The following is a 25,321-nucleotide window of genomic DNA, read 5'->3' as shown; positions in this document are numbered from 1 at the left end:
ACATAGTGGCATGAAGTATCATTTTATGGGAGATATAGAAGTTTCCTTTCATGAGGGACACCTGGGTGGCTCAGTTGGTTAAGCGTCCGACTCTTGCTTTCGGCTCGGGTCATGATCTCATGGTCATGAGACTGAGCCCCGTGTGGGGCTCTGTGCTGACAGCGTGGAGCCTGCTTGGGATTCTCGCCCTCTCTCTTTGCTCTGCCCCCGCTTCTGTACTCTCTCCCTCTCTCTGTCTCTCAAAATAAATAAATATAGATGAAAAAAGTTTCCTTTTATGAGAATAACCTCAAAGTTGAAGACACCTTTGGGGGATAGGGGCATCTTTTCTAAGAACTTAATACGAAGTGAATTATAAATGCTATCATTCTAGCCAGGATCTGTATATGTGAATTATGAGAAGTTTGTCGAAAGAATGGTTAGAAACCAATGAGAAAAGCGACATCTCTCTATTTCAGCATTTCATTCATTTTTACAATGTTTCCTCTAAAGAAATATCATGTTGCATTCGTTGCTTAATTTAAATAATTGGCTCAATGCGAAATCTATCTTTACATAAAAAATAAATTATGGCAAATTCATGATATCATCAGAAAGAGGCTCGAGCCGAGAGCCCCCATCTTAAACCTCTGCAGAAACACGTGCTCTGATCATCTTATCATGTGGCTGCCGGCACTTGTGTTTTGCCTCTTCGTGGAAGCATAGCAAAATCACAACAGAAGTGACTTAAATGCGCTTGTGTGATATTCACGCATTCATCCGTCCATCCGTCCATCCACCTATCCGTCCAACACTGTATGCCGGGTACTCTACCGGACACTGGAGATACGACTGTGAACAAGACAAACATGGCCCCTACCTCATAGTACTTAGGGCCTGATAGAAATCCCTTAAATGGCAGGAAAACAATCATGAGTTGACGGTTCTATAACCAGTCTTTGAAAGAGGAGGGAAAAATAAGTGAAAGGAGTTCTTTAGCCTTACCTGGCTATTGCCAAAACGTTTCTTTGAACAATGTTCCCTAAAAAATTGTACAGGAAGCATTTTGAGGGATACTGTGAATGTGCAGACCGAGGAAAGGAAGATAGAAAGTGATGCATGAAAAGAGAGAATGGGGTTTTTCAATAATGTTGGTGTAGTTTGCAGTACTAACGACTATTATTTTCTATGGCAGTGTATGTCTTTTGAAGCAATTATACCAACCATGTGAGGTAGAGCAAATTTTATTGTCCCCATCATGGAGATGAGAAAACTGAGGCATTGGTATTTTAATTGCCCAAGATCCCCAGAGCTACATAAAATTCGGAGTTCACCCACTGAGTTTTCTATGGCATCATGACGAAGAATCCCAGACTCCAGGGTAAGATTCTACAAAACCCAGAAGACTTCATGGAATGCAAGATATTCAAGAAGCCAAAGTTCCTAATACAACAGAAGGAAAACAAAGTACAACCAGGGGGATGTTCCTGTGCTTTAGGCTATTAAGTAGGTCACCCACTAAAAGGCTATTTTGGTATAAATTTTAGAGGGCGTGTAGTGCATGCACCAACATCACTGACCTGATTCTTTGCTTTCAAGATCTAAGAAAATCAAAGGCTTTTTTTTTTTTTTTGAAGGGGGGGTGGATCATTTGGGTAGCTCAAGAAAATGTTAGTTGGGAAATCTGATTTAGCCAGGCTATGCTCTAGATTTCCTGTGAGCTGTGATTCACTAGAGGTGATGCCGTTCTTAGGAAGGGGACAGCTTTGTGGCTTTGTAGCTCTACGATGCAGGGTCAGCGATTTCTCTCTTCCTTCCTCTCTTTCTTTCTCCCTCTCTCCCTCCCTTTCTCCCTCCTTCTTTCCCCTCCTCTTCCCTTCCTTATTTTTTTTTTTTTTGCATTCTCTTCTTATGGGGGCATATCTGACAAATTGTTAATATTTAATTTGCTATAAAACTGCTTTCCCAGGCGATGGCTGCTCACTCTAATTTCAATCTCCGAAGCTATTTTGGCCCCCAGGTACGCTGGGATCGAGTTAGAATGGAAATGTTTCCCCTACAGTTTTGTTTATGGCAACATAGGCACTTTGTTATTAACTGGAAAATTGAGACTTCCGAGGAAAATAATACACTTACATCACGTTTCACTTGGACTCTTTCCTCCAAACAGAGTATCCATCTGGCTTACGGTGAAACATTTCTTCTAATATTTTTTAGTCTTAAGTTTAAATACCCGAGCTTTGTCACGTATGCATTTTGGCCCACTGAGTGGTATTTTCCCCTCAGTCTAAGTCTTTTTCAACTCGTTCACATTTTAAAAACCATAAACACTTTCCCCCCCTCTCACATGTCATCCTGCTTCCACAATGGTCTACGCATTCTCTCTGCCTCTCTCTGGAACCAGAGGGATATTCTGCAAAAAATATCCACAAATTCGAATCCAGGGAATGCTGTCTTGACACTCTGCAACTAGGCCCCTGAAACAAAACCCTACCCTTCTGCCCTGCCTAATCCCTTGTCCGTCCCCTGCAGGGAGGAAGGCATGGAAAAAGAAGGGGATTACTTTGAAGCAGTCAGCTGTCCATGAAACAGAGGTGTAGAAGGGTGTGTTTATCTGATAGGTAGCATTAAATTGCAGAGACTTCCAGATTAATCATGGTATGCAATTTTCAACAGCTTAGATTTGCTTTTCTTTTCTTTTTTTCCCCCTGCAGCCACTGGGGAGGAAAAAAAGAGATTAGAGAGACTATCAAAAACTGTTGGCAAATCTAGTCCGTTGGCTACTTAATTTATTAGCAGAGACGGGAACTGCCTGAGGTTGATGATTTAACATGTCGGCTGGGGGTGGAATAAATCTCCAACGTACCTGTTCCAAAATTGTGTTAATCCTTTCGACTTCACAGTCAATCAAGTATCGCTTTTCCTGCCTCCTGTCCATTTCTTCAATGATGCGCCTGAATTCTTGGACGTCCTTTATGTTTCCCACAGACCTTGCTGTCACTTGCCAGTTGTTTTGCACGGCTGCTTCCATGATCGCTTGGAGAATGGAAAATCCTGAAAGAAGGAAGAACAGTTACGATGATGTTTTTCTTTTTTAAAAATCTTCCTGTAGGTATTAAAGGTTCTACTGAGTTTCTATTACAGTCCATTGGGTCCCTTTGAATCATATCCACTGTGGAAAGCAGGCTTACTCATAATCCCAGCTTTACCCATCCACACAGTCGGCATGTCTATCTTGCTTTAAAAGAAGAATCTAGGGGCGCCTGGGTGGCTCAGTCGGTTAAGTGTCCGCGGTCAGCTCAGGCCATGATCTCACAGCTCGTGAGTTTGAGCCCCACGTCGGGCTCTGTGCTGACCGCTCAGAGCCTGGAGCCTGCTTTGGATTCTGTGTCTGCCTCTCTCTCTGCTCCTCCCCCACTTGCACTCTGTCTCTCTTTCTCTCTCAAAAATAAATAAACATTAAAAAATTAAAAAAAAAAAAGAAGATTCTACGACTTGTGGGCACCATGCTGGGCGTTTATCGAGGCCAGACTTGAGCAATCACAGCTGAATTATAGTACCTAACTGTTTTTATTGACGTGCATGATCAAACTATGTATGGCCTGAATGCCAAAGCTTTTTCCTTGTTTCTGACCTCAATGTTTCCTGTTGCAGCTCATGTCTTTCATCTTCCACTAAACATTCTTTGGAATGAGAAATAGCTTCAGTAGGGGGGCGCCTGGGCAGCTCAGTCGGTTAAGCATCCAACTCTTGATTTTGGCTCAGGTCATGATCTCACGGTTTGTGTTAATGAGCCCTGCATTGGGTTCTGACCTGATAGCACAGGGCCTGCTTGGGATTCTCTATCTGTCCCTCCCCTGCTCATATTCTCTCTCTCTCTTTCTCTCTCTCGAAAATAAACAAATAAACTTACAAAAAAAGAAATAGCTTCGGTAGAGATAGAACCTTATTATAATATGGCTGATCACTATCCAACAAGATAAATTATGTCTCTCAAGTAAAATAACTCTAAGAAAACCTGACAAAGACAGTCTATAACAAAAATATCATACTGGTCCTTTGATCACAGTTTTATGAAAAAGTTCAATCATGTTAAGTCTTCCTGAGTTCTTCCCCTTTCTTAATGAAATTTACCAGGGATTCTTGGTTCCTTTTTAGTTAATTTACATCTGACAGCTATTACTACTAACACCCTGGATCTAGGCTGAATGGGAAAGACGGAAAAGATGGGTTCTGGGTAACCCTGTAGGAGGTAGCGTTTGAGAAGTTGGGAGGAGAGGTGTATCTTAAAGTGGGAGCCACAGAACAGCACAGGGTTTTCCATGTTCTGGTCTTTTAGAGAACTGACATCTCTAACACGATATCATGACTATTTTTGCTTCTGGGAGGAATTCATAATCTGAGTGTAATTTCGTCAAGCCCAGACATCATTTTACTTGGATATGGTCAAAAGCAGCTCCCTTATTCCCATAAATTTAAATTGTTTTCCATTTCTATTTAGGTAATAACTAACAGAAATGGGTAATGGGAATGGTTTGCAAAGCCAGAACGATCTATGGCATGACAATTTGGCCACTGGAGCAGTAGAGAACGGAAGATCTCGGTGCCCTTTGAACACATTCCAGGGCTTGTCCGATAGTGTAAGCAAGCTACGGTTGGGAATCTTCGTCACTGCACCAAAGAAAATGGTATTGACATTTGGAGAGCACGCTTCAGGGAGATGGCAGCAGTGACTCAGCCGGTCATTATGACTCCTTTGTGTGCTGGGTGTATGCAGGAAGAAGATCACAAATGAGACCCAAGCACTTGGTAATTTCCAAATGAGCAATTTCAGCACAGGAGCTCAAAATTACAGATCAGAGTAAATTACCATTGCTTTAAATGTTAATTCTTACTCTTTTTAAACCAACCACGCATATTTATTTCTCAGATTTACATTTTCGTGTGGGTTTTCTGTGTGCTCTCCGCTTCAGTGGGAGTTGAGGGCACATGGCGGGCCAAGGCATGGGATTAAGAAATAAACAGGAAGAAGGAGATGAAAGTATTTGAAAATCTTTCTTAAGCACTGTACAATCAGGTCTCATTATTTTGAATCCTACTAATTAAGAATTTATGAAATTTGGCAAGGACTAGGTTGAATTTTACTTCTGTATGATTTACGAAGAAAGTATTGGCTAAATAATTAATAATGGAGAGGAAATTACATCAGGGAGTCTCTGATATGTTTAAACTTTTTCAAAGACCCTTTAGCAAAAGACAAGGAATTTCTGTTTATTGAGTTAAAATCTACATTCTTAAAATTTCTATTGGCTGATCCTATTCGGCCACTTGGGGTGACACAGATAGGTTTAGTCCCTTTTCCATGTGACAGTCCATATTTATTAAAGACAATTAACACATCTCCCCTTACTTTTCTTTTCTTCAGGCTGAAGATGTCCCAATCCGACAGCATTTACTTTTATGACATGATGATAGGTTCCCTTCCTGTTGCGTCTCTCTCTCTTATGGATATTTGTCAATATTTTATTGATCCTGTTAAATCAGATGTGATCTGACCAGTGTGGATGACAATGGGATTACTGGCCGCTCTGACATGGGCTGCTATTTTAGCAGCCTAGGATGGCTAATATTTGTAAATAGCCACATTATATTGTTCACTGATATCAAGCTGGGATTCAACTAAAGGATGTCGCTTCTCTCCATAATGACTTTGCTATGTAATGACTCAGCATCCAGGCCTCAACATTCATTCCATTCCAACCTGCTTTGATCTCCCTTTCTTTAATCCCTCACCTCATACCAGTCTGTACTTCTCCCCTATGTTCACATTCACTCAAGTCTGGAAGATGGTTTTGCACCTTTATTCAGTATTCTCATTGTTACCTGCTCAAGGCAAATAGACCTGTATGTCTCATTTGCCCCTACCTATAGACCTTTGTGAATGATTCTCTTCCCCCATGAAGCTTCCCTTACTGACTTCTCATTCATTTCTCCAGAGAGAAGTAGACAGGAATGCGAGGGTAATCAGTTACAAACGATAAAGAAGCCGACTGGAGGAACTGTATGACCGATGTTTAAAAATTCCAAATAAAACTGGATAAATAAATTATAGTACAGATACCCGGAATGCTATGCTGCTGTCCAATCTCTACATAATAAAATATTTATGCAATATTTTTTTCATATGGAAAAAAGCTGAAAATAGCACTTAGAGTATAATTCTTGTTTTTATTAAAAAAAAACCCAGGGGTGCCTGGGTGCCTCAGTTGGTTGAGCGTCCGACTTTGGCTCAGGTCACGATCTCACGGTCGACGAGTTTGAGCCCCGCGTCGGGCTCTGTGCTGATGGCTCAGGGCCTGGAACCTGCTTTGGATTCTGTGTCTCCCTCTCTCTCTGCTCCTCCCCTGCTCATGCTCTGTCTCCCTCTGTCTCAAAAATAATATAACCATTAAGAGTTTTTTTTAAAAAACCCATATATTTGTATATGTATAGAAAGAAATGCGAAAAATTGGCAATAGTTATCGCTGAGGTATAGGATGACAGAGAACCTCTACATGAACGGCCACTTATTTATGTTAACGTTCAACTGTTTCACAAGAAGCAGTATTATTTTCAGTAAGTACAAAAACAATAAAGATTAAAAAATATGACTCAACGCTGTCCTCTCAGAGCATAAGCTCCTGGAAGACGCGGATGACAGTCGAGTGTAGCTCTGCACGCAGTCCACTGCCACAAATAAGAGGCCTCTTCATAAACACCGATTTTATAGATCTTTTTATACTTTTGTTCTTTGAATCATGTGAGTGTCTTACCTACTCAAAAATTAAATAGAGAAAGCCACTGATTTTTTAATGAGCTGGAGGCCGGGGCCTCCTGGGCTATGCGCCTCACTCCCGTTTTCTGAGGAAGTCAGAACCGTGGCTTCACACTGCAGAATCTTCCACCGTCGCAGAGTCTCCCCGTGTCAGCTCGAGCATGTGGCTGTGTACCGGAGAGCCCTGGGGGACGGTGCTCACCTCAGTTCCGTACGCGTCCGTGAGTAATCCCCCCAAAATTTTTTGTACCTAATTTATTTGTTTTTGTTTTTGTACCTAATTTATTATAGTTTGGCTGTTCCCTGTTGCAGCTGCCCAAAGAGAGTAGATATGAGTTTGCGGGAGGAAAAAAAAAAGAAAGAAAGAAAAGAGAAGTCTGTCTCTGGAGGCAGAGCAAAAGCAGGCGTTGGTGCTTGTAGGAGGTGAGGTGCTTAACAAAGCCTTGGCTTTGTAAAAATAAGCCTGCTGTTTTAGCAGCTTTAGAATTGTCCTCCACTCTGTGTGAGCTTTCGCAAGCCCAACTTTGTTAATACTGAAAGCGACTTTCGTTTGAGCAGCAAACTCTCTCGATTCCGGACCACTGTTGCTGTCCCCCTTCTTTCTCTTCCTCATTTGTAAAAACTGGGCGTGACCACATAGGTGACTGGGCGAATGCTGGGTTGTCATCTGAGTTCAACCAGGAAAAGTAGGAGCATGACAGCAGAGGGGAGGCAAGGTGATGGTGGATGGAGAACCGGGCCACGGCTAATGACAACCCCAATCCTGGTTGTTGGGCTATTCTTGCTAAACAAGGAAGCCACTGTGGTAAAGGCTAGTGGGGCTGCTGTGCCCCCTACCACCCAGATCCCCCTTCAGCACCAAAGGGCCTATTCCTTTAGTTTCTGGGAAGGTTGTTGGCTGAGGAGAGCTTCCTGGCTTCAGGTCCTGCTCCCTCCGCAGAGCGGCCTGCCTCCAATGACTGCTCATTACAGGATATAAAGGCACAACCCCTTTAACCCAAATCGGATAACGCTCAAGGGCCATACCAACTTCAGAGCTCCCAGAAGGGTAGGCTGAGGCCTTGTTAGGACTGCACTACCACCCATCTCCTCCTTCTGCTCAACCCTGCTTCCTCCTTTTTCTCCCCCCCAGTGTCGGTAGTGAAGCCACACCCCAAGAAACTTTAGCATGCTGATCTCCACCTCAGAATCTGCTCCCAGGAATTCAGTCTGAGACTATTGGGTTGATCTCATGACAGGGGGGTGGCAGACACACGAGTCTCTCAAATCTACAACTGTCAAAATCATTTTCACAGGGGGAAAGAAGGTCAGGATTTTGTTCACTATACAAACGAAATGAAACACTGCTCCACGCCGAACAAATTTGGTACTTGATCTAAAAACAGAAGAATGACAAACTTGCCTGTCCTGTGTCCCATTGTCTCAGCATTCTGTCCTTTTCCAGGCGCCAGTGTAAGAACGGCTCGTGGCTTAATGTCTTACCCCTCCAGCTAACACAGCTGCATTTTAGCAGTGGCCTTCACACAAGCAAATTTGGAAGGAAAGGAAAAGGACTGTTGAGCATCACCTTGGGGGCTGCCCATTCCATGAGGTCATTCGCATGATGACTCTGAAAGGTGGTGATGTGCTTAGTGGGCTTCAGACTGTGACATTTAACACACGAATAGCTGGTAGCTGGTGGGTATCTTAGAGGCCAGTGGGGGACGGTGTCAGGTCCATCCTGCCTATGTTACCCAACTGAATTCAGCCGAGGAAAGTGTTACTCTGTTTTTCTGCATCTTTACTTACCTCTGTGGCTCTCCACTCTGGCTGCACATTACAGTCACCTTGGGAGCTTTACAAAATGGCTGTCCAAGCTTCACCCTGGACCAATTAAATCACAAGTGGTTCCTGGGCTTTTCTTTATTTTATTTTAAATTCCCTGGGTGATTCTCACATACAGCCAGGGTTGAGAGCCGTTGACCTATTCTAATAGCGACCCAACACAATGAGGAATGTGGAAGTGGGTTTCTTTTCTTAGGTGTCCTTCATGACTGGAAGAAAGGTTCTGGGTGAGAAAAGTATGATCCAAGAAGGGATATTACCATCCAGAAATAAACAACCAAAGGCACAGAGTCAAGAGGGGAAGACTCAGGCCAGGGTTACGAATCGCATCTTCCTGTGGTAAATGAGGAATCTGCGAACACTGAGTATGTGGGAAGCAGACCCTAATGTATTCAGAACACTTTACGAATGTTTTTCTTCTTCTGGGGTAGCATCTGGGTTTTTCTTTCTAAGTATAAAATTAATATGTGTTCATTTTGGACATTTGAGAAGACACAAAAAATGTAAAAAAAAAATATGAGTATGGGTGACTCTTGTTCCTCAGGGATAACCACTGTTAACATTTGATATTTCTTTCTATTTTATTTTATATAAACATACTGCATGCTCTTTTTTTTTTTTAGTAAAACAGATTGTACTATTTGTGTACTTGTCTTTAAAAAGCTAACATTATAAGGGCGGCTGGGTGGCTCAGTCGGTTAAGTGTCCAACTCTTGATCTTGGCTCAGGTCTTGATTTCTTGGTTCGTGAGATCGAGCCCAGCATCAGGCTCTGCACTGATAGCGCGGGCCAGCTTGGGATTTTCTCTCTCTGCCCCTCCCCCACTCATACTCTCTCCCACCTCTCAAAATAAATAAATAAATAAACTTAAAAAAACTAACATGATATCTTGAACATTGTCTTATGTTTGTCAATGTTTTCAAACATGGCTTTAATGGCTACATAATATTCCATCCCTTAGACATATTTAATTTTATTTAAACATTCCCCAGTATGAAAATTTCGATGGTTTCTTGTCACTCCCTACTACGAATAATGTTGTGATGACAGCATTCATACAGCATCTCTACTTATTTCCAGAGGATAAATGTCTAGAAGTAGGAATATCAGGCCAAACAGTTATGGACATTTTTAAGGCTTTTGATACATATTGCCAAATTGTCATTCAGAAAGGTTGTACCACTTTATGTCCCCATCAGCAGAATATGAGATTACTCGTCTCTCTTCACTTTTGTTAGCATTGAATAATACATGTGCCCATTTGATAAAGGGGTATAAAAAGATTCTCTTTCTTTTTAGCATTTCTTTGACTGTTAGTAAAGTTAATGACTTTTAAAACTTTTTGTGTCCATGTTTATTCCTTATTTTGAGAATTTCCCATTTATTTCCTTTGTTCAGATTCCTACTGTGATATTAATGGCTTTCCTTTTCTTTCTTTTTGTTATTTTTTTAAAGTAGGCTCCATGCCCAACGTGGGGCTCGAACCCACAACCATGAGATAAAGAGTAGCATGCTCTACCAACTGAGCCAGCTAGGTGCCCCAATGGCTTTCTTATTGATTTACAAGAGTCTTAATATATTAACGATAAGTGTCTGTAACATATGTCACATATATTTTAATTCAGTTTATTTGACATTTAATGTTTCCTGTGACACATTTTAATTAACAGAAGTTTAACATTTTATGCAATTAATATTCTTGTACATCAAAAAATTATGTGGGGTGCCTGGGTGGCTCAGTCAGTTAAGCGACCGACTCTTGATTTTGGCTCAAGTCATGATCTCACGGTTTCGTGAGTTCAAGCCCCATGTTGGGCGCTATGTGCTGACTGTGAGGAGGCTGCTTGGGATTCTCTCTCTCTCCCTCTCTCTCTGTCCCTCCCCCACTCATCTCTTTCCCCTCTCAAAAATAAATAAATAAACTTAAAAAATTATGTGAGGTGAAAGGAGGCAAATGAAAATTTCTCTTCTGCTCTTATTCCTGTGCTCACCTGGGCTTTAAACCCGAAACTTAGGTGAACCACTCTCTTCATTTCTTACATCTTTGGTCTCCATGGAATTTCAGATAAAATTATCTTGTATATTGTGGCAAAGTAAGTGAATGGGGGAAGCTACATATGGTACATGAAGGTGGTTTCTGAGATACAAGTGGAGAGCAGAAAAATAGAGGCAGAGGAAAGAGAGAGATGATAAGCCCAATTCAGTTATTTTGAGTTATATTTGGTCATATCTAAGAAATCTGATATTCAAAAATATGAGCTCAACTCCAACACTCCAGGGTATGTTTATTCATATTACAAATGTACTTTTCTTTAAAAAGAATTCATGGAAAGATTCCTATAGTACATCTGAATCCACGTTTTGTTGTTTACTGTTGTTTGTTTTTGTTTTAATTTGACTGAAACACATTTGGTGTCCACCAAAATCAATATATTGATTGTCTAAATTTGAGATGCTAATGCAGAAACTCTTCTGTGTATGAGGAGCTCGAGATGGAAAGATCAAGAATCCCTCTGTGTTTGCATATGGATGTCAGTCTGTGGATTTTAGGGAACAGGATAAAAACAAATATTCACCCACGCCCGGCCCAATTTACCCTTAGCGAATTAAGATTTCCCTGAGGTCTTCATTCCTCATAACTGTGTTTGTTTAAGTTTCCCTTTAATTAAAAGCTGACCCTCAGCAAATCTTCTCTTCCTTGCACCTGCATTATTAGGATGGGACCTTAGCTAATTTGGGAGTCTGTGAACAGAAGGTCCCCCTCCTCCCCATGTCTCAGTTCCATATCCCTTTCTTCTTTCCCCATCTAGATCTTCCCTCACTCCAAATCAAACCCTTTACTCATACTAGACTGCCCATGGCAGATTAAAGCTTAATGGTGACCCCCTCCACGGAGAATTGATGTTTTCAATCAGAATCAAAGACTGAACGTAAAGGGGCAAACTCTAATGGAGAAATTGTAGACAATAGTAAGTAGGAGGTATTGTTTGGCTGCCTGAAGGATTCCTGACACTCAAATATCCTGGTCGAGGTGGTAACTACTGACCGACTACTTGTCAAGTTTCGAGTTGGTTCTGACACTGGTGGTGCATGTAATTCTGCCTTTCCATCTTTCTTTTGTGTCCCGAACTTCGTCTCCCTGCTGGCGAATCACATAGCTCTATTCTCATCATAAGCTGAGAAAGCATGCCCAAATAGATACGTCAGTGTTGGGTGAAAGTAAACTTGGTTTGCATTGTCAGCTGAGAGGAAATTTGAAAGACCATCTGGAGTAGATTTGCTTAACGTCTGGAGAAAGCAGAACAGGCAAGCCTTCTGATCCTCAACCACACAAAGTCTGATATAAAAAAAATAATACAGAAACAAAAGCAAAAATTTTTAAAAAATGGGAATATATCAAACTAAAAAGCTTCTACACAGTGAAAGAAACCATCATCAAGATGAAAAGACACCCTACTGAATAGAAAATTTTTGCAAATCATATATCCAACAAGGGATTCGTATCCAAAATATATAAAGAACCCTTACAACTCACCATCAACAAAAATAAACAACCCAATTAAAAAATGAGCAGAGGATCTGAATAGACACGTTTTTCAAAGAAGAAATACAAATGGCCGACAGGCGCATGAAAAGATGTTCAGCATCGAATTGTTAGGGAAATGCAAACTGAAACCTCACCCTCTTAGAATGGCTCAATAAGATATCACCTTGCACTGGTTAGAATGGCTAGTATCAAAAAGACAAGAAATAAGTGTTGGAGTGGATGTGGAGGTAAAGGAACCCTTGTGCACTGTTGGTGGAAATGTAAATTGGTGCAGCCACCAATGGAGATTCCTCAAAAAATTAAAAATAGAAATACCGTATGAGCTAGTCATTCCACTTCTGGATATTTATCTGGAAAACATAAAAAGGCTGATTCAAAAAGATACATGCACTCCTATGGTCACTGCATCATTATTTATAATATCCAAGAAATGGAAACAACCTAAATGTCCATCAGTGGATGAATGGATAAAACATATATATACACACACACACACACACACACACACACACACACAAAGGCTTCCCTTTGTACACAGTAGTTTATAGCTTACATTGTGGCCTGTGCCTAGGGAGAAGTAAGGTGGATTGACCCAGGTGGGACTTAAGCTCAGAAAATATGTGCTTGCATTCTATTAAGAAAAGATTTCTTATCAGGAGAGTGCTTATCTGGAAACATTCTTTGGCATTCTTAATTTTGAGAAAGCAAGGCTAAGCCAAACCTCTTAACATTTCTGAGATTTGAGGGTCAGGTATGGGTGCTGGCTACCAGTAATAAGGAAAGGGGGTAGAAAATGAAGGCAGATTTATGTCAAAGATGAAAGGGGTCTGGATGTGATTGCAAAGGACTGAGGCCTATTCTGCCTGCAAGTGCAGAGATTTCTTGATCCTGATACTATTGGAAGGCTGTCAAAGGTAATATTAAGGGCAAGCTTTCGCCTAGAGGATACAGAGGGGCTAGAGATACAGTCCTAAGGACAACGGCGAGCATGCTTTTCCCTTGAGGGAAAAAAGTTCCCTTTGACTTAATCCTGTGGTCTAAAAACTGCTTTGGAAACACTGCAAGTGAGGTGTGCAAACTTACAAGGTAAATAAGTATTTTCACATGCCCTCTCGTGCTAAAAAGAGAAACACACACATAAAAACATCACGAAGATCAACTCGTTTTGATTAGTTGTTTTCTTTCCATTGAGTTTTTCCAATGGGGATATGACAGTGGATTTAACAGTGTGAAGAAGGGTTACAGGCTAATGTTTCATCTTGTGCAGGCCTTGGGCTCCAGGAAGAGTGGCTGAATCTCGCCTGAACTGTAGAGAAGTTAGGTTGTCTGAGATGGCCAGGATTCTCCTAAGTCTCTTAGCATTCTCAAATATTAGAGCCAGAATTTAGTGACAGCCCCAATCTCTTCCTTGTACAAATAGGAAACTGAAGTCCAGAGGGAGAAAATGGTTTTTCTAGTGGTGGATCCCAACTTGACCATGACCACAACCCTTTTCATGTTTTAACTTTCAATATTAATGTGAAGTGATGTTTCTGTTGTGTTTTTCTGGATAAAGATTCATTTTGGTATTGAGTAAAAGTTAATATTCAACAGTAAGGATGCCTAGGTGGCTGAATTAAGCATCTGACTCTTGATTTTGGTTCAGGTCATGATCTCATGGTTTGTGAGTTCACACCCCAAATCTGGCTCCATGCTGATTATGTGGAGCTTGCTTGGGATTCTCTCTCTCTCTCTCTCTCTCTCTCTCTCTCTCTCTCCTCTCCCTCTCTCTCTGTTGCTCCCCCACTCATGCTATCTCTATCAAAGTAAGTAAATAAACTTAAAAAAACCCAACAGGAAAATCATTGTGGATATTCCTTGTAACTTTGCCTACAAGACTTCTGTGGCTTCCTTAAAGTCTCTGTTCCTCTTTTCTTCAATGCCTTTGCAGGGGGAAGCCAGAAATTCCACAAGTACGTTTGTGTGTTAGAGCATAACTTCCTCCTCAGATCTAGCTGGGTCTCCCTCCCCTTTGGTACTGGGGCCCATTGTAATCTACACAGGCTTTGAAACTCATGGCTTGATTCACCTTGCCTAATCACACCATCCTCATGCAGGCACAGCCATCTCCAGATTCTCCCATCTCTAGTGGTTTACTCTGGCTGCCCCTCAACACCTAGAAAAGCCCCATTTCCATCATATAAACTGCTCATTCATTAAAACTCAGCTCAACACATATCTCATCAAACAGATCACCTGACTGAGACGGCAGGGGAAATCAGGGTTCTAAGCTCTCACACCCATCTACTATTAGCTTGAGAATCTTAGACTACAGACGGTGATGACTATCTCTCAGGGGTTATGGTTGAATGCCACCTTTAAGTCCTTGTTGAAATAATAGATATTTTCATAGTTTCACGTATAAATATTTTACTCTCATTCCTCAGATTTTATTTCATGTTTAAAATTTTTTTAACGTTTATTCATTTTTGAGAGTCAGAGACAGGGCGTGAGTAGGGGAGGGGCAGAGAGAGGGAGACACAGAATCCGAAGCAGGCTCCAGGCTCCGAGCTGTCAGCACAGAGCCCGACGCGGGGCTCAAACCCAAGAACCGTGAGATCATGACCTGAGCCAAAGTCGGATGCTTAACCGACTGAGCCACCCAGGCACCCTCATTCCTCAGATTTTAAATTGAACTGCTTTTACTTTCCCTGTAAAGTATGGGATAGGAGTATAAATTCACATTTACCGAATGCCTACTTTGGGGTGGGCAGTGTGGTAAGCATTTCTATACATTATTACATCTAATCGTCCCAACAACGCTCAGCATAGGTAGTTCTTCCCAATTACCAGATGAGATTGGGCCTCGGAGAGGTACGCGTTTAGAAATAAATGCACATAACTAGTAAACTTTGGAGCTGAGACTGACACCCGGGTTTGACTTCCAAGCTCAAACTGTCCTTTCTCTTCATCAGTGGCTGAAATTACTCCAATATGTGCAGTAGTTCAGGGAATATGGAGTCATACGTTGTTTATGTATTTCTCCATGACAGCGAGGGCTTTAGAACACATCGTTGTATAACTACCTGAAGACAGCCTGGAATTTTTCAGGCCCACTAGGCTACTTACTGTGCCATCAACTGTAAGTGAATGCTTAACAGAAACACAGCCGGGGTTCTCTGGATAATGGCATATCGCTCATCAGTTAATCGCCACCTTTGGAGTTGAGTTGGAGTTACTAGACTTGGGTGCGTTTTATCATGGCTCTTCTTTCTCACACTGTCTCAGATGCCCCCAGCCTCCAAAGCAGCTGTTTTTTTCCTGACTTCCCTATTTCTGTCAAATTTCCTAGTTAGCAAATCTGAGCATTATCTTTGGCTCTTCCATTGCCCTGAGCAAACATGAAGTCAAATTAATTCATCCTTTCTGTGTCTTTGCCTTTCTTTACATTCCCATGATGGCCAGCTATTGTGAAGTTATTACTGGTAGTTGCTTGGGCTGTGGCAACAGTTCTTCCCCTTCCAGCCAAGCTGTTCGCTAAGACTGGCTTTCACGTTCTCATTCTTTTGATTGTGGAACAGCCATGCTCATTTTCAAAAATCTTCAAATGTTTTTCTTTGCTCCTAGGATAAATTTCAGAGGAGGTATTATACATGTCTCTACTTCCTTGCAATCTAGGATTTTCCTTCTAAGAAAGTCTTGAGAGGTTCATTAAACTGGGTGAACTTGTGGTTGTTCCTTTCCCATTCTGGGACTCAGTTTCTTCAATATTCTATTTTGAGGGGTCCCTTAAGGACTATGTAAATAGGTACTGTCAGACAGAACTTGGAGAGTGGATCAAGAGCATTCTGTTCTGGGGTGCCTGGGTGGCTCAGTCGGTGGAGCATCCAACTCTTGATTTTGGCTCAGGTCATGATCCCGGGTTTGTAAGACCAAGTCCCACATCAAACTCCACACTGAGCGTGGAGCCTGCTTAAGATTCTCTCTCCTTCTGCCCCTCTCCCCTGCTTGTGTTCTCTTTCTCTCAAATAATAATAATAAAAAGGATCATTCTATTTTGCTAATAGGCAAATGGAGGCTAGGACTTAGAGAAAAGGAAAGATAATCTGAAAGAGGGACAGTGAGAAAACATCTTTATAAAAATTTCTGTTCACTTACCCTCATTGTTCCTAATGAGTGTTTCACTTAGAAATGAACACTTTCACTCAAGCTGTGGGTGTGAAGTTAAGAGGTGCAAACAAAGCCAGCCCCACCATTAGGCCCAGCCTCTCGTGCCACAAATGGCACATATTACTAAGAAGGTTGGCTGGCCAACATGGAGGAAAAAGTATAGACCTGTGGACTAGAGGGAGGCTAATTGTCCCTAGCAACCATCAAAGTCATGGCCTTGGCTTCATTTAGCCAGGGGACCTACCAAGCTGAGCTAATGAGTCGCAAATGACAAACAACCACATGGCTATGACCGAATTTAGGAGTGCTTCAGCAAGCTAGAATCTGGAAGGCTTACGGAGGGAGAACCCTGAATCACTTACAGTTAAGATGCCGACTCTAGTGATGGACTGCTGGGAAACTGCACTGGCTAGGAATTTATTTGAATAAAATGAATCTAATTAGGAACCATGTAGCTAGTCATCATAATGATTGGGTTAGAGGAGGGACTAGTCAACCATGCCCAAAAAGCTTCTGTGCTCACTGAGGCAAAGTGCTCAGTGACAGAACTTAACAAAATGGCTAAGTGAGTTCCTCTTGGCTGCAAATTTGAGCCCAGTGGCCAGTGTATTAGGTCTCTATGTGTCATTTTGAAGGAGAGGTGGAGTTGTAGGGTCCTATGCGGATGAAAGTATTTATTAAATCCTCCAGGAGAGGCAAGCAACTGGCATAGGGGGGCAGGGCCAGTGGACAAGAGGAAAACAGTTAATGGTGAATATTTCTTTGGCTTGGAGACCCTACCAGAGCCAGCAATGGGTCAGTCCAGCAAGACCTGTTCCCAAGCGGCTACCGGGGAGTATAGGTTTGGGACCATTCGGGATCCTCAAATAAGCCTACTTTTAAAACCATCTTAAATTTGCCAGTGTGTTTTAAAACATTGCTTGACAAGCCCCTTAGGCCATAAAACATGTTTATATTTTGGATCAAAACCACATAATCACAATGCTCTGGAATCTTCTTAGGGAAATCTTCCCATCTGCAGTGTTTAGCTCTGCAAATATCAGTGTAATAGAGCATCCCCTAAACCAAATACAATGTTCTTCAAGGTTTATTTTGAGTAAAGAACCTAATCAGCAGCGATGCTAAAGAGGAAAGGATTCAGGAATTAGTTTAGGAAAGAAACAAGGCAGTGAATTTCTCCAGCAAATTTATGTTTTGACAACTCCAGGAGTTATACACCTTGTGCTTTAGAGGAGAAGTGGGCTTGCTCTGTCCAGCCCAGTATCAATGAAGTAATGACATCTGGGGCCTCCTCAAGGGGTACATTGCTCTCCACTGAGGAACTAAATGGTGCAAAAGGCATATTTCCCATAAACTCGAAGCTGTGGCAACTGCCCAGCTTAGCGGGCCCCACTTGGAGAGAAGATTGTTTTTTTCAGCATGAAATAAATGGATTGTGCCTTGGATGATGTAGCTGCTTCCGTTGTCTTAGCCACTGATGCAGATCACAGCATGAGTGATGTGGCAGCAGCAGCCATCCGGAGCCACTGTGAAAGGAGATGCAATAAATGGAGTGGTTGGACCCAAAATGAGTTTGGCCTGCATGATTGGCTTCAGGAAGCAGGGCAGGTGCCCAGAAAGGCTTATTCACGTAACCCAGGTCCCAAGAATGATAGTCTATGCCAAGGTCCACATTTGCCACGCCCTCTGCACAGCTCTGGTTACACTAAAGTGTTGTTTTAGCCTTCATATGAAAGGATGCTATCGTGAACTGCCAAGAAGAGAGGTCACTATCTCTTACTCCAAGCGGTGCAATTGGGTTAAACTCATTCAGAAGATGGTATATGTTCTCGCTGCGTAAAGTACGGCCCCTAGATCAGCATATCAATGATAGAAGGCCCTAGACATGCTGTACTGACATCTTTGCTACTTCAAGTATGGTTCATGGACCAGTTCTTGGCATCACCAAGGCTGCTTGTTAAAAATGCAGACTCTCGGGCCCCACCCCAGACTTAAAAGAATCAGAATCTGCCTTTTGACAAGCTCCTCAGGTGATCTGTAAGCACAGCAGAATGTAAGAAGCACTAGTCTGGTCATTATTATATACCTACTGAGAACCGCACTTTGGCTGATTAACACAGATGGGTGATTCAGAAGGAAGGACAGCCTAGGCTTTGGTAGAGGTTACGGGTGGGAAGTGTAGGGCTAGGAGGGGACCAGAGCACGAACTGGCAAAGGCTGGAGGGTGACTCAGTTGGTCAACCTAGGCCCAGGACAAGTCTCTTGACATTTATGCCGATGGCCCTATGATATACTGAGTAGCAAGTCAGGGTCTTCATCTACGGGGGATATTTCAAGGTTCCAACCAAGGTAGACCCGGGGAAAATCTTAGCATTACCAGGCTGGAAAGAACTCTTTACTACTCAGTCCAAATGGGCAGCCTAACCTCATCTATTACTCTGTCATCTTGCCTTTCCCATCAGCCATGGAGGCTCACAACAGGCTGCAGCCAGAGAGCTCTGGGCAGAAAGACTATAGAACACAGTGGCTTCCCTCACAGGCGTGAAGGGCTGCATGTAGGGGAGACTTGGACTGAGTCGTGTAGTAACGAGGAACAAAAGACCCAGAGGACTATACCCAGGGCTATCTGCCTAGGCAGCACGGAAGCTGTAGATACTTGATGAGGAACTCTCGAAGCCGCTCAGAGGTGAGGTATGGGGAATTAACGCTACTAGACGGAGAACTGCAGCGTTGTTCCCCCTCAGTTGTGTCTCTGTCCTATGTGATAATGCTGCTATTGGATTCCAGTTTAGGAAATGCTCCTGAAGTTTTGCCTCCAGTGGTTGTTGCCAAAGAACAAATTCCATAAATCCCACATCAAATGCCACCCACTTGAAGGCATCCGTTTTTGGTCTCCTTGAACCCACCACAAAGTCCAGGCAACAATACAAAGAGATACGCTACCTACTATGAGCAATCCCCACAGCCCCGATTCCAACTTAGTCAGCCAGTTCTATGGAGCTCGGCAAAATTTGATAGCTGATGGGATGTTTACGTTGATGAAAACTCTGAAAGCAGTCCTAAAGGCATCCCAAGGTTGTTTCCAGGGTGAGGATGCTAGGAGGACTTTGTCCTGACTTTGCCTTGATGGCAGCTGCTTGGAGATGAAAGGCTTGTAAATGGTTTCCTGTCCCTAGAGCCCGACAGTCCCCTGTGCCATTTTAATTTAAGCTTTCTGGATTGGAATAGAATGAACGAGCAGGGGAGGTTAATTATCCTAATTAGAAAAGAAGTGAAGTTATGGCCCTTCTAGGTCAGGCATTTGGACAAACCTCCCCCCTGGCTCCGAGCTTTGGGCATTAGCTCCTCACTTGAAAGCCAAAGGACACACAAAGCATCCTCCCCAGCCTTCTGCCAAAGTCCCTGGAGAAAGACACAGGAGAATTCTTTTCAGGAAATGGTGTGTGATCAGCCTGTGTCCCAGGGCCAGAGAGAGGGTTATCTGGAGGTGGCAGATATGTGGGCGCGGCTGGGTGAGCACAGGGGTGTGGGTCCACCCCCAGGCCCCGCAGCTCTGGAGAGCCAAGCAAGCTCAATGTAACTTGCTTGGAGTGTGGTCATCTCAAAAGATACGCATCTTTCCCCGAGCCTCTTGATATCCTAGCTTCGGTCGGCCAAGGATGTTGGGATCTCTCTGACAGGCAAATTCCTCTGGTACTCTGCTGCTACTTCTTGGATCAGTATTTTGTTGTTGGATTTATTGAGTCCCAAATGCAATACCTCCTCTTCCTCCACTCTCTCAAGCACCAGCTATTCTTTGAATAGAGCAACCCTGCTTCCAATACAGAACATACTTTAGATGATGTGTGTGAACTTTCTTAGCACAGTGTCTGACACACAGTAGGTGCTCACTAAATGTTAGTTTACTCCTTTCCTTCCTACTAGAGAAGAGTGTGTCTGGTACACAGTCTTAATCGTCACTCGTTCTGTTCTCTGAGCCTTGTACTTGATGTATGATGTGATAGCGATTTGTGATCTGGTGACATAAAGGGAAGCATAAAGCCTTAGATACAGCTAGAGTAGTAACTGTATAATATTAAAGATCAAACTGGCCAATTATTCAGACATACTCAACAGATATGTCTAGTGCTTGCCTTTGAATTATCCACATACCCAAGGGATGAATAAAAAAAAAGACCTTAAGCACCATCTTTCAAAACAGGCCTCAGATTGTTGAATGATCAATTTGTGGGTCTATTACAATTTGCCTTATTCATACAGAATAGTCCAAGAGCATTAACATCAATGACTCCTAACAGAATGATAGAGCAAGTGGAGGTCTCAATAGACCGTTTAATCTACCCAACCCTGCTTCCCCTGGCCTCCCATCTCCAGCCATTCTGTCGACCTGCTGGGTTATTTGCAATAGGGACACGGAATCCAAGGCGTGAATAGTACCGAATAGTGGCTTCACTCAAATTCACTGGTAGTTAATTCTAGAATCTTTTTCGTACTTTATAACTGAATATGTGTCCGCATAACTGGATATGGGAATGAATTTAAATACAAAGGCCTGGTGCTATTGGAAATGTGAAACGGCCCCACTTTCTTATGCTTATCTCTTGTGCAGTTTGTACGCATGACTGTCTCCGTGCTCAGCTCCCAGACTTCTACCAAATATTCACCTCTGTAGAACTGCACTCCCCCAAATCTTCCCCAGTGCAGAGGGAGCGGCTGTCAGTCTTGAAGGACGAATGGAAAGTAAACAGAGGACGTTTGATATATTGGGAAGAAAAGTAATGAAGAAAAATGGATGCTAATGGACAAACTCAAGAGCAGTATTGGCATTGAGGATAACCAACTCCTATAATTAGGCATGGGGAATACAGGAGACATGTCTTCTGAAGTCTTGTTTATTTTTTGCTTGGTTCTGTTAGTTCCCAAGTTTTGGCATCGCGCCCCTTAGTAAGTGGAACCAGTCACCCTCCAGCGGTAAACTTTGGGTGGGCGTGGGTTCAAAATCAGATCATCTGGGATAAGCTCAGTTTGAAAGTAAGTTTCTCTTAGACTCCTAGAAGCCTAAGTCCCACGTTTGAGGACTGTGGCTCAGGCAAGCTTCTAGAGCAAGTTCTTCTTATGGGAAGAAGTATCCAGGTACTAGATTTACCTGAGGGATGAGTTATGGTCTCAGAAATATTTATCATTGTAGAAATTTCAAGGTTTTTTTTTTTTTTTTTCTGTCATTGAAGCTTTATACGATCACCGTTTAGGGAAAGAAGGACCGGAAATACATTTGGACCTGCTGAGAGCCGGCAGAAAAAAATCTTAAGAAGATAAGGCATTTTTGTTAACACTGCCACCAAATCCCAAGACTGCCTGTGGCATTATTGACAGTAAGTAAAATCATCTTTTTATTTATTTTATCTGATTTATTCCAAGACTCTCTTCTTGCCTTTCAATTAATAATGCAAACTTAATTTCAAACTAGCTCCAGGCCAGTAAAACCCTCTTGGAAGCAGTTGCCAAAACTTTCTTTCATTTAATTCTTTATTTAATAATTCCACGCTTGTCAGAGGGACTTGTGTTCTTACGTGGGAGTTGGCCTCACTGGCCTTCTTGAGGGTTGTCATCAAAAGGGCCCTGCTAGCCTTCACAGATGGGATCAGCAAAACCTCTGCCCCTAGTCAGTGTGGGCTAATAGTCCCGAGACTGTGTCCCTGGCCTTTGGTACTTCAAAGGCATTGAATGACAGGGGGAGACTGAGAGGAACTGTTTTCCTTCGAGGCAGGCCCTGCTAGAATTACGCACAGTGCCAGAGACGTAGAAGCCATGTTAAGAGATCCTAGAGATAAAATAATCATAGAATGTCAGAATGGAAAGGGACCTTAGATATCATCTACTTTAATGTTTTTATTTCATGGATGCACACACTAAGGGCCGGAGGGGAATGTGGCATGCTCAGAGGATGGGAAAGCCAGGAGGAGGGGGAAAGTGCCTTCCAGTAACGTGTATGGAATTTTCTGGGTATCTGAGTGCTTGACAGAAAGTCCTTGTGTTGGCATTATTGAAATGCTACAGAAAATATCTCTAATGCACACAAGTCCACTTTTCTTCCTCAACAAATATAACCAAGTGAATATTGTGGAATCCTTCTTGGTGCCCAAGGATCTTGCAATGCCTCAGGGCCCTCGGTCTGAATGTACGTGTTCATTGCCCAGGACTACAGAAGTCGAAAGTGGACTTCTATAGTGGGCCAAATGTGTACTGACCCTGGTGCAGGAAATTGCCACTTTTACTAAATCTCTGATATCACCTGCTCTCTCTCTCTCTCTCTCTCTCTTTAAAATCGCTTCTTTCTTTCCTAAAAACTCTGGGTAGAAATTCTGGCTATTTGAAGATTCTGACCCATCAGACTCTGAATGATTGAGATTTTACTATAAAAAGATAGCTGAATGTTATTTTGGAACCTGAAATTAGGGCAGACACATTGTATGCCTTCACTGGATTCTCCTTGGGCTTAGCACTAAAACTGGAGCCTTTGGGTCATGGGAGATTCTCCCCACAGAGGAATGCCTGAAGCAAGCCAGGATGTTCCCGGGACATGGAACTCAGACAGCAGGGTAGAGGGGGTGAGATTGTGGGATCAAAGAACGTGGCATTATTGTGAAGAGTGGCACTAGACCAGTACTGACCCTGCCTGAAATCAGTGACAACGAAAAGCACGAAGCATAGACAGAACTTCACGGAAAGGAATGGACCTTTTAACCACAGTGCCTTCCCAGATACACATTTCCTTAGAATGTTTAAATGGTGAAGCATGTAAGTCTCAAAATGATGACAGACCACTGCCAGCAGATATCCCCCTGGGTGAATCATGCACTTCATTCACTTTAACATCTCTTCCTGAATCCAGCCCATTGTCACCCAAACCAAGGCAACAAATATTCCTTGGAAGTGTCTTTTCATTTATCTGGATAGAGAGAACTATCTCCCTCCGACTAAGGAGAACTAAACCTTCCCACTGGGACCAAAGCACGCCTCTGAAAGCAAAGGAGTGCTTTTATGACTTGTTTGGTTGGTCAAACTTACATTCTGCCCACTGCTGAGTAGTTCTTCTTCCCTCTGTGACTGATCAGGAGCCTGGACACACCCTTGGTAGATCCCACAGCCTACCCTTCCCGCAAAGTGCCACAGAGCATACCTGAATAAAATCTAAATACGCTAAAATTAGTTTGACTTTTAAGAAATTTTGCAGTGGTCCTTGAAGTTATAGGAGACCCTTCAAAGGTGAGAAATGGTGAAGGGCTTGGTGGTAGAAATGTTAGGCTCCAAAACTTGGATTTGGAACACTCCCCGGGCACCCAGCCATAGGAAACAAACTCTGTTGTAGGAGCGTCATGGCGGACACTTGCCCTTTCAGGGCTCAGAGGATGAAATCGCCAAGGGGAAAGCCATGACCTTTGAAATAGCTGCTTCCCCAGACTTTCTCTGACCTTATCAAGAGATTAAACCCCTCATTGGAAACTGCACGAATAGAGAATGATTTCCATATTAGGAGAATACGTGGGCTCAGGTTACCCTTGACTTATGTTAGCATACGAAAGTTGCTCAGTGTGGATAGAGCAATAGGTCCATATAATGATCCTCAGAATGTCAGGAGGAGACTTCCAGCAGTACTCTGAGTGCCTTCTACTACACAAAACCACCGGCAACCTGGGGGATGGGAACATTATAATCTCTAAGAGGAAATTAAGGCCCAAAGAAGGGCATGTTTGGGCCAAGATCATCCAGCTTCTGCTGGGAGCAAGGAGGCAATCCCCAGGTCTGTCTTGTTTCAAAATCCGTGCTCTTCCTACCTCATTAGAGACCTGGGAGGAGAAAACTGGTGTGAATGAAAGATGCTTTCAAAACCGTAAAGAATATATTGGGGTTGGAAAGACCTTTAAAGATCATCCAATCAGTCTTACTTTATAGACCTGGAAAGCGAGGTCCAGAAAAGGATACTGACAGCCTCAAGATTACACAGAAGAGAGCTCAGCCAAAATTTTAACACCGAATTCATCTTATCTGAACAAGAACCCGAGTCTAAAAAGAACTAAAATCTACTCTCTGATCCAGTGACATCAGATTCCATGACTGAAATATGATTCCAAACTATCCTAAAAATTTTCAGGGCTGTCTTTTAAATTTTTTTAAGGTTTATTTATTTTTGAGAGAGACACACACACAGAATGTGACCAGGAAAGGGTCAGAGAGAGGGAGACACAGAATCCGAACCAGGCTCCAGGCTCCGAGCTATCAGCACAGTGCCTGATGTGGGGCTCAAACTCACGAACGGTAAGATCAGACCTGAGCCGAAGTCGGACGCTTAATTGACTGAGCCACTCAGGTGCCCCTCAGGTCTGTCTTTTAAAGGTGTGGTTTGCCCAGAAGCTCCATTTATTATGTAACAGGCTCATCAGGGGAAGATACCTTTATTCTAGGTCTTGGGAACAACCTGAGCCCCTTACTCTTGTAAAGTTTCTCGGATGTCCCTGCCACTGGCCATGAAGTTATCCAGGCAGAAGAATGAGAATTGTTTGGTAAAGCTATACCCACTCCTTGAAAGACAAAAGTTTTTATGAACTTTGTTTCAAACAGTGAAATCTGCTTGAAATCGTATATGAAGACATTACCACAAACGTTTTCAGCTAATTCTTGTGTGGGCCCAGCATCCACAGTAGGATTGGGCTCACAGTAATTTGAGAAGTTTAGATTTAGAATTGTCTTCTCCTTCTCCAACCTCAGGCACATTTTAAGTTATGTAACAGATTTAAGAGTGTGGGCTCTGGGGGCATCTGGGTGGCTCAGTCGGTTGAGCATCTGTCTCTTGGTTTCGGCTCAGGTCATGATATCACAGTTTGTGGGTCTGAGGCCAGCATCAGGCTCCACGCTGTCAGCATGGTGCCTGCTTGGGATTCTCTCTCTCTCTCTCTCTCTCTCTCTCTCTCTCAAATAAAAGAAAAAAGGTGGGCTCTGTAGTCACCCAA

General features: G+C 42.8%; 1 protein-coding gene and 1 long non-coding RNA gene across 8 annotated transcripts in view; one reads left to right on the top strand and one right to left on the bottom strand.

Moving 5' to 3' along the window:
* The window catches only part of GRIA3 (glutamate ionotropic receptor AMPA type subunit 3), a 266,792-nt gene that overhangs the window by 130,930 nt on the left and 110,541 nt on the right, over window positions 1–25,321 (bottom strand). For all 7 annotated transcript variants that reach the window (XM_019824236.2, XM_023249377.2, XM_023249378.2 and 4 more), the window contains one exon: window positions 2,846–3,033. In XM_019824236.2, coding sequence (XP_019679795.1) covers window positions 2,846–3,033 — 188 coding nt within the window. The remainder of the gene's footprint in view (window positions 1–2,845; window positions 3,034–25,321) is intronic.
* Window positions 1–25,321, top strand: part of LOC111558763 — a 93,811-nt gene that overhangs the window by 55,453 nt on the left and 13,037 nt on the right. The window contains exon 3 of the long non-coding RNA XR_002739902.2: window positions 21,542–21,685. This is a non-coding gene — a long non-coding RNA (uncharacterized LOC111558763). The remainder of the gene's footprint in view (window positions 1–21,541; window positions 21,686–25,321) is intronic.

Source organism: Felis catus, chromosome X (assembly GCF_018350175.1).
Source record: "Felis catus isolate Fca126 chromosome X, F.catus_Fca126_mat1.0, whole genome shotgun sequence".
Lineage (NCBI taxonomy): Eukaryota > Metazoa > Chordata > Mammalia > Carnivora > Felidae > Felis > Felis catus.
The sequence above is the reverse complement of the archived record's forward strand: the minus strand, read 5'-3'. Positions and strand labels throughout refer to the sequence as shown.